Below are 10,252 nucleotides of genomic sequence, written 5' to 3'. Positions count from 1 at the left end.
TGAGGTCATAGGCCTGAGTAGTTCAGAGCACGAAGTTAATCCAGGGCTTATGGGCTCCTGGAAAGATTTATCTCCCTCCTCTGTATGGACAGGTGGATGAATCCAACCCAGGTATGTGGGACACTACTTTCTCTACAAATTCTGAAACCCAGTGAGACTTTGAAACCATGCTAGCTCAGGGTCACTTGTATACTTCTTACAAGAAATGTGCTTTGCTAGACTGCCCTCTATATGGGCAGACAACCCTGGTCAAAACTCACACACCAGTGATTTCGATGTTAACTCTCACTGGCAGTCCTGTGTTCTGGGGGTTGGCCTTGTACACTCTGGTCTGTGTGTAAAGACTTATGGCCCAGTCCAGATAGCAAAGTAGTTCCCAGACCTTGTGGCAGCTTGGAGACAGGAAAACGGAAGGAAGCAAAGGGAAGCAGATTGGAGCCATGCAGGAGAATTGTCCTTGAGGGACAGCATGTGGCTCTGTGATAATATGATGACTGTGTGAACAGGTCCCTATCAAGAGCTCATTACATATTCCAGCCAATGTTCACTCAGCTCATGCTCTGCTCCTGGCCCCCCACAGCCCTATGCATGCTCTAGTACACCTATGCTGACTAAGCACCGGTATAAGCACCAGTGGCTGGCTTCTTCAGACATCTACATCCTAGTGTATACAGGGGTCTATACATGGGACAGCACCTTGTCCCTTGTCCTGGAATTGTGCCTTGTGGCAGGGAGAGGATGGGCAGGAGTTGCAGAATAACTAAGAACTCCCCCCTCAAGCCCCTGCCTTCTTTCTGTTTCCTGTTATTTTGGTGACTGACCTGGGACCTCACATTCTCTGCTTAGGTAGACCCAGAATTGCCCAACAGCCACCTAGAGAATGTGCTGTTTGGCTTCAGGCCCTGCCTTGTTCTTCACCAGGTCACCTCTTCCTGGCCTCCTTGGCTGCTGCCTCTCCACTTTCCTCTCGGCCTCCCACCACACCCTGCTCAGGTATCTACTCAGAATCCCTCCAGCCCCTTGTACCCCAGCTTGGTGCTAACTTGCATTCCAGAACATGCTGCCAGTGGACCTCAGCTTCCATTTCATCCCAGGTTGAGTTATAATCCCCACCTGTAAGAACCAGGGCCTCACATCTCGATTCCAGGGCTCAGAATCTTCCCCCAGTCTCAGACACGCCTCCTCCCCCATCCCTCTGTGTCTCTGACTCTGACCCCTTAGTCTGGTATCATCGAGAAGAAGCAGCAGTCCCCTCCCACAGTTTTACACACGTCTATACACATTAATCACCCCTACCCTTTAACAAGTCTGGCGTTTTGCTGGGTTTTATGACGGAGGTGGCAGGGTGTTTCAGTGAGTGCTTGTGTTGAATAAATAGAATTTGAAAGAGTTCTTATCACCGGCTGCCCTTTCACTGCGTTTGTTGGGGTGGAGAGAAAAAAGAATAAGTGCAGGTGGGAGCAAATCGGGGAAAGATCAGTGATAACACGTGCCACGGCCGAGCTGCTTCTGAATATCCTCTTTCCAAGGCGGGTTGGATTTGAGCAGCCACGAAGAAATGTAGGACCATCTCCTGAGCCCTAAACAATACTGTTTCTTGCCACATCCACCCCCCCAAATCTTTGGCTGAGTGAACAGATATTCCATACAGAGTAGAAACAGATGGTGGATTTGAACCTGGAATCCAGAGACACTGCCCTGGCTTCCTCTTGCTTGGCCAGAGTGGCTACACACCTTGTTTCCTCCTCTATTTTGATTTCTGGGAATTCTGGAAATTGCCAAGGTTGGGAATCATCATTCATTCCCTACCTGGAGCTAGACAGTGATCAGAGGCTCATATACCCAGATTCGCCCTGTTGCCTTCTCTTTTTCCTCCCGACCTAGTACAGTGCCTGCGCTGTTTTTTATACATGGACATCCAGACTTGATCAGAGAAGGAGAGATCCATTTCTGTGAAGCTCCTCCAAATGAGAATGCCTTCATTCGTGCACAGGGAAGATGGGGGGGGGGGGCAGTCTGAAAGGACAGAGAAAGAAGTGAGGAACAGGGGGCCTTAAGTTTTACAAATCAGGAACCCTGATGGTCAGTCACCCTCAAAATCACCCAGGAAGTTCTCACAGCATTGAAGCTGGAATGCAGCCGCCACAACTAAAAATCAATTGCTTCCTCTGCTTTCCTCTCCTAGGAAGCCAACCCACCCTAGCACATTTCGCACAGCTTGGCAAAGCTGGTTGGCTTGGAGGGCTGCTGTGTACAAGTCTGCAGTTTTCCTCCTGTTTGGTTCTGCAGACCAAGAGATACAGATACAGTGAGTGGGGGTAAGACGATCGAGGTCCAGTTTTGGAAGGCAGATGACCTCATGGTTGGTGAGGAGGAGAGACCGAGAAGGAAGCAGCGGAGCAAAAACAGGCCTGAGGAAAACAAGGCCAATAGGACCAGCGGCTCACCCAGGGGCAGGCTGTGGACTTTGATACCTTCTTTCATACATCGTATCTCCAGGGGGCCCCTGCTGGGGCCTAAGTCACATCTAGCCGGATGCTGAGTGAGTGAGGTCAGAGCTTGTGGGGTCCCTGGGATTCATGGTCTTCCTCTAAAGTAACCAAGTTCTTTCACGAACCCACGAGACCCATTGCCAAGTTCCTCAAACCAGGCCTCAGACCCTCCCCTGATATCTTCAGGGTGGGGGACTAAGGAACAAGTGCCAGACTTATTGACAGAGTCAGACAGGCGCCACCATCAGCATAAGCATTCTCAAGGTGGGACTTGTCTATGGTCATTGCACCCGGACCGGACCGCACCCTATCTGGTCGAGGTGGAGCCAAACAGTCTTCCACTGGTAGTGTGGATAGGAAGGTGGTGGGGTCAGATTAGGTAGTCAATACAAGTAAGAAGGTAGATGCTCCCATCCATCCATCCATCCATCCATCCATGCATGACCTCTGGATGAATCCTGCAATGTATAGGGCAAGATGGATTTTGAAATGTAAAGACAATTTGAAGGAAACCAGAAAACAGACATGTATGCATTTACACAGTAAACTGAGCCCCCAGCAGGGGGGTGGGGGGTGGGGAATATTGCTACAGTACACTGATCCGTTTTCACATGAAAAATGCACTAATTCTTGTAAATTCCAAAAAAAGTGTACACACGTATACCTCAAAAAGTAGAAGTAGCTTCCTAGTATGGCTATCATGGCCTCTGCCTTCCCAATGGCCAGTGGCCACCACCTTGGCCTTCCAACCACCTTCCTTTTGGCCCTTCCCTAGAACTTCCCAAAGAAGCAGAGTGTGAAGCTCCACAGTGCTTCTCCTGTTGTCAGGCTCCTTGGGGCCTGGGCAGGCCAGAGCAGGAAAGGAGGCTGTGGGGCAGACTGACGGCTCTATAGCTGTGTTTGACAGGAGGAAGAAAAGGTGAACAAAGGCTTGTTTCGGGGGGGAAAGACAGACAAAAGCTCTGCAGTGAATTGGAGCTCCTGACCTGTGAAAACTGAAGTGTCTCTGTGTACACATGGAACCGCACCTTCAGATTTCTTCACAGTCACAAGTTGTTTGGGTTGAAAAGGGCCTGGAAGGTTTTCAGCACAAAGTGTCTTCCAGTCACAGACAGGAATACAACAGAGCCATCACTAAAGCCCGGCTTGCCAGTCTCCAAGTCAGCCGTGGCAGCCCCTGGGTAGCGCCGGTGTGTGTGTGTGTGTGTGTGTGTGTGTGTGTGTGTGTGTGTGTGTGTGTGTGATGTGCCTGCTCACCTGCTAACCTCCACTGGCTTTATGAGCTGGCACTCAGGGCTTTTGAACCCCATGACTGGAACAAATTCCACTCTCAGTGAGCACTGTTTGTGACGTCAGTGACCTCACTGCCCTGCCCTGGCTCCATCCTGGAAGACCCCATCATCAGCCATCAGCAAGCTAGATCTGCCGACCAAACCACCTGCAGACACCTTCCAGGAGGGCCCAGACTAAGAACCATGGGCAGAGAGAGTCATTGGATCCAATGAGAGGAAGAGCTGGAGAGGACTAAGAAACCAGAAACCCAGAGTTCCACAGAGACTACACAGAGCTTTAGACATGGATACACAGGCCCACACACTACACATATCCAACCCACACATGCAAACAAAGTATGCTCTACGTACACCCACAGTACAATACAATACAATACAGTACATACATACTCAACATGCAACACATACACATACACATACAAAGCATGTATGCATACGAGTCACACATCACACAATAGTAAAAACACATATTTGCATGTCCCATTGTACTGCACACACACATGCACACAGATATTCTTAAGTACATACCATATACAACAAACGTATTATGCAAAATACATGCAACACAAACCACATGCATATACACAACACTTCATACATATAGCATATATACACATTCACATGCTAAATACACACATAACATATAGTACTATATACCCTACACATACACACACTGTACATATAACAAATGCTACATACCACACACACAACACACCACAAACATATTATGTACCACCTCCACATATACCTCATTCATTCTATGTGTGCACTTCACACACTATGACATACACAACAAACATACACAGATGCATGCATTACACACTACATACATGTCATATATCTACAAAGCAAATTCTGCATACCCACTAGCCAAGTATAACACACACACAATACACACCTTACAACAGAAACTAAAGGCAAGAAAATAGAGGCACAATTGCAGACTGATGGAGGTAGTTACAGTGACAACTGAAGGAAATGGGATATGGACACACACACACACACACACACACACACACACACACACTCTTTATTGGTGGCTCTCAGTAAAAGTTGATTTTGCCCCTTGAAGATGTTGGCACTAAAGGCTATTGTCACCTCATGACTGGAGGTCCAGATGCTGCTAAGCATTGGGAGATGCCTGAATCAGATCCTACAGGAAAACAGTACACACAGTGCCCAGGTCCAGCCACAATGCCAAATGCAGACACTGGCATCTCAGGCCCATTCTCACACTTAAGCACAGGTAAACACATAGAATCTCATCAACATCTCTAGTCCCTCCCACTCCCCACATGTGACCCCTAGAGACAGCCACTAATGTTCTGATGTCCTTCTCCCCAGCTTAGAATCGGAGGTGAGGTTAAGCCCAAAGCAAGAACCAGATAGAACCAACTGTTTCTACACAGCATCTTGACCTGTTCTAGACTTCAGATTATCCTTGCTGTCTGCTAACCCACAGACAGGGAACTGCTTACTGAGTAGGCTGAGGATTTGTCTCAGATTTGTCTCCTCAGATGTGTCTTCAAGGAAATAGATTTAGGAAGAGTAAGATTTCAAGTCTCTCAAGTTGAGGCCAATCCCTGTGACCGAGTGTGAGCTTCCTTCACTCCAACACAGCATGCAGCATAAGGACACCCTTTGGCTCTGGGCTGCCAAATGAATTCCTCTCACTTAAGTGGGCAATACTGCCCAGGAGTGCTGTGGGGCAAAGTCATGCCATCTTCAGAATGCTTTCTGTTCCCTCAGAACCAGCAGTCCAGGAGGCATAGGGGGACATACCTGTCTACTGCAAGTCTGGGAATAGATGAGGGGGCTGCTGTTACCAAGGCCTTGGGTGGAGACATGAGTCCACAGCCTCACTCTGTCCTAAGAACATGATATGGGGTGCAAAGACAGGGAATCTTGATGTCTGAGTTTGTCACCACCAAGCCACCCCATTTGTGTCTCATTTGGTACAACAAGTGTTCCACCTGCAGCTCTACTCATCCGCCATCAAGGCTGGGTGAAGGAAGCTGAGAAAGAAGGGGAAAGGCCATTCAAAAATGACTTCTTCCTGCTGGCTTCCTGTTGTCTCGCTCCCCAGGATGATACAAGCCTTGCTACATTATCTGCTCTCCCCCTCGTGACTACACTGGGGTCTTTCCCTGGAGCTGAAGAGAACAGAGAAGGTGGGGTGGGTCAGCGACAGACAAACACTTGGCTTAATGGGCACAAAGGTCCTGGGTTCAAGGTTTGGATTCTAGACTTACCCCCACCCAGCTTGAACTCACTGACCCCTAGCTGGGTGGGGAAGGCAGCTAATCGAAGTGCATTGTTTGCTCAGGGCTGTATGTCCTGGCCTTAGGCCCAAGAGCAGGAACATGAGTAGCTTTTCATTTGAAGGTAGCCCTTCCATACCCTACCCACAGAGATACCTCACTTTTGCTCCCAAGAACTTCCTCCCCACCCATGCTTGAGTATGCTCGTACAAACTAACCCACACAACATATGTGACACACCCCACCGAGCCAACACATGCTGCATCATACATACCATACCTAGATTCTGGACACACACCACATACCATTATTACGTGCATACTAAGCACAAAACATGCAACACATACTTCATGGACCATGCACATTACATGAAAAGCACATATCACATGCATATAGCATATATGAAACACACAACACATACAACACAAACACACAGTACAAACATTTCATATCCTACACACACGTATACAAGATTCCCTGTACCTGTCATGTAGTATCATAGTCAGCATGAAGCTTGCACACAGAAAGCACCAAGGGCAGATCAAGAGCACACACAAAATATACACACTGGACATACCACATGTCAAACACATCACATATACACAACACACATGGGGCACACAGCACACAGAGCACAGGCATACCACATACACATGTGTACATACCACCTGCACATTAGACGCTCTCTGTACCACACAGACACACTCACACTTCTCTTCTCTTGGTGAGCCTTCCTGCTTTGTGAGGGTGACATGGGAACAACAAGCTGAAGCAGGAAAGTGACACACAGACACCCGTGACTTTAGACAGCCAGGTGCTATCCCAGCTAACTGGTCCCCTGGGTGGCAGCAGAATTTTGAATAAGACAGATCTTCAGCTTCTTCCATATAGGGAAGGTGAACAGATAAGTCTCTGGGTGGGCCCTGTTGAGGTCTGATCCTGTGACCGAGGATGCCTGTGACCTCTGCAGAAACCATTTTGCCTACTAGAGTGAGTATATGGGGAAGCATAAGCAAGGTGGACTAGAGAGTCAGGGATGATTTGGGGCTTCACCTGTCACTTCTGTGACCTTAGGGAGTCACTTTAGTACTTTGAGCCTCAATTTTCTCCATGGGAAAAATATGGACAATAACTGCCTCATAGGGTCACTCTGAGTTTATGTGGACACACTCAAGTATAGGACCAATGTCCCTATGAGAAAGTTGCCAGATAAAATACTCTAGAGCATATAAAAAAAATCTGTATTTATCCCCCAAATCAGATTTAACTGGGCATTCTTATACCTTTGATTTCTAGACCAGGTCTCACAGTGTAGCACAGGCTGGCCTCTGTCTTTCCATTTTCTGCCCTACCTATGCAGTACTGGGATAACAGGTAGGTGCCACCTCACTGGGCCCGGCCTGTATCTTATCTGGTAACCCACCCACCACCAGAAGCAGGATCTTTCACGGCTAGATTTTATACCCTGACTCACTGGCTTGGGGATAGATTTTACATCTTTATGTGGTGGTGATGGAGACAGCCCACAGCCAAAGGGCCAAGACTGTTCATTGGAGAAAGTACTGGGCTTACAATGCCCAAAATACATGTACTGTCTGGTTCTTTACAGAAAGCAGTTTTCAACTCAAAGTGGGGGAGCACTAAGTCTTTGCTATTTATACACCTATTCCAGGCCAGGCAAGACATTTAACTCTGAGAGTCAAGAGAACTTAAATCCTCAGGACTTGAGAAGAGACAGGCAGTAGCCCCTCCATCCTGCAAAAGGTCTTTTCTTGCTTTTCTCCTCCTCACAGCCAAGAGTCCCTCAAGTGAGCCTGACCTATCCAGGCCTTCCAAGAAAAAGGTCATTGCGTGTCCCAAAGTCCAGGGGCCAGCTCTTTAATCTCTTTGAAGGCCTAGGAACAGAGGGAGAGTTCCAGGGTGGAGAGAGTTGCAGCTGACGCATGGCCTCAGCAGGCAGGACTTTGGGGCCTGTCTCTTTAAATCTCAGGTAATTTGGGAGGAGGGAGGGAGTGCCCACACAGCTCCTGCTCACTCCCAACAGAAGCTCCAGATATACAAGCCCAGCAGATTCCCAGCTCTGCCAAGTAGAACAAAGCAGGAGCCCTCTTCAGACTCATAGGGGCGGCCACGGGAAGCCTTACCAGCTCTACAGGAGAAGTAAAGACAGGAGACAGGAGACGGGACCTCTACAGAGAGAAGGCAGGCCGGCTCTTGGGGGTGCCAATGTGGCCCCAAGGCCGAGCCCAGTTGGGGTCTGGCATCAGCCTCAGCCCCACAAGGAACCAGCCTTCCACCCCATGGGGTGGTCACTGCCTAAGGAGAAGGGGTTAATACTTTGCCTATGGAACAAGTTCTGCAGATGGTTCCACAGACAAGAGTCCTGGGCTCAGAGCCGAGACGAACAGAACCTGCTGCAGCAGAAGAGGTAAGCTTGCCATCTGCTCCTGCTCTTCTACCTAGCAGTAGAGCTTACACCCTACCTCTTTCCAGCTTGCTTGAGTCTTCTCTTGGCACCCCTGGCTGGACAGTCTGTGGCCCAGGTTATGGACTGGCTCCTTGTTAGCACTTTCTCTTGAGTCTTGGCCTGTGGAGCTAGCTGGCCAGGATGTCAGGTGAGAAGCAGCCTGGGCACAGATGGTAGTTATCTTTACAGTCCCATTCAATCCTGTAGGCCTCTTGTGAGTACCTCCCCAGTAGCCAGGCACCTCATTGGCCCTTGTGAACCCTCTACACAAAAGGGGATTGAGGCAGGATAATGTGTTATTTTTATGTATCTGTACTCCATGCTCCTTTTGGCAGCCGATGGTGGAAACACATTTTATATATAAGCATACATGTGGGAATGAATGAAACAGCAATCGAATGAATAAAGCAATAACAAAATATGGCAAAAAAAATGTGAAAACACTTACACTCCTGCCCATTTGTCTCAGCCACTGGAGGGATTTAAAGACCCAACAAAGTTGCGATGCAGCCTGAAGTACCTTCCTCTCTGTTGGTGGATTTGCAGGACCTCCTGGCCACAATGCCTGAAATGCTTACCATGCTGCCTTTCAAGCTAGGGTGTCTGGGAAAGAACCTGGAGTTTGAGCCCTTAGGAACACCCTAACACATTTTGTTTCCATTCTCTGAAAACTTCCTTATACTCACTTGATACCCACTCCTGCCTCAGACAGCATCTTAGAGTTGGATTTGGAAGCAAGAGAATAGGAAATCTTGGGCCCACTCTGTGGTGGTCTCTTCTCTGACATTGTCAACGGGGTTCTTCACCCAGTTGGTGACATGCTAAAAGGAAGTTCTGCTTTTGGGGGCTCCCCCAGGCTATGCAGAGACAGGTAGCATGTGTATTCACAGGAGAAAGGCTGAAGGTTTTGTCTTTGGGTTTTTCTCCATCTCTGAATGCAGGGTTTGTCTTAACCTGGCCTGAAGGCTGCATGGGATTTCCTCTTCTTTGGATTAAGCATTCCCAGCTGGGATGTGCCCCTTCTTGGAGCTGTGGCTTTCCTGTCTCTCACACCAGCCACCCACCTCTCTCCCCCCAGGGCTGGGAGAGTGGGGGCCAGGGCACATGTCTGGCTGATGACGTCTTAAGGCAACAGAACGGCATTGTTGTTAGAGAATAATTCCTCATTGGTTTCCCTTGTTCTCTTCCCACTCTCAGGACCCTGTCGCTGGGGGCATCAGGCACAGATTACAGAAAGGTCATGGGTTTTGAAAGGGGTAGGTGAAGTTCCTATATCTCCTGTGCAGGAAGAACTCAGTGAAGGACCTAGGCCTGAGTAGGCAGCCTGGCTTAGCATATGCTATTTGCATGTGTCTAGTCTGTACCCATTTCTTCCTACCATCTAGTGGCCTCTTCTGTAGTGTTGGGCTAGGAAGACCTAATGCCACCAGTCAGAGGATTCTCCCCTCCGTTTTCAGATCTCCACATCTGTTTCTATAGTTTCTTAACCCTCTTCTTCCCAGACACTTGGTGTCCACGCTAGTGGCCCTCTTTGGATGTTACTTCCCAGAAGGAGCTGAAATTTCTTTGGAGTGTTTTGGTCTGAGAGGTCAGCTACACACAGGGAAGGGGCATGCTGGAAATTAGATGAGCTGGGGGTGAGCACTTAAATAAACCCGATGAATCGTGGAGGGTCTCAGCCTTTATGGGCACCATCACCCAACTTATCTGATATAAAACCAAACCCAGGCTTTGGATGGA

The 10,252-nt window shown here is 48.6% G+C and overlaps 1 protein-coding gene across 2 annotated transcripts in view; it reads left to right on the top strand.

Annotated features, from left to right (window-relative positions):
* The first annotated feature begins 8,072 nt into the window (after positions 1–8,072).
* Trpv6 (transient receptor potential cation channel subfamily V member 6) overlaps positions 8,073–10,252 on the top strand; it is a 14,571-nt gene continuing 12,391 nt past the window's right edge. Inside the window, exon 1 of one of the 2 annotated variants that reach the window (XM_059257645.1) lies at positions 8,073–8,473. In XM_059257645.1, coding sequence (XP_059113628.1) covers positions 8,346–8,473 — 128 coding nt within the window. In that variant the 5' untranslated portion in view covers positions 8,073–8,345. The remainder of the gene's footprint in view (positions 8,474–10,252) is intronic. The other variant, XM_059257644.1, reaches the window with a different exon arrangement.

This window comes from Peromyscus eremicus, chromosome 3, assembly GCF_949786415.1.
Source record: "Peromyscus eremicus chromosome 3, PerEre_H2_v1, whole genome shotgun sequence".
In the NCBI taxonomy this organism is placed as follows: domain Eukaryota; kingdom Metazoa; phylum Chordata; class Mammalia; order Rodentia; family Cricetidae; genus Peromyscus; species Peromyscus eremicus.
The sequence above is the reverse complement of the archived record's forward strand: the minus strand, read 5'-3'. Positions and strand labels throughout refer to the sequence as shown.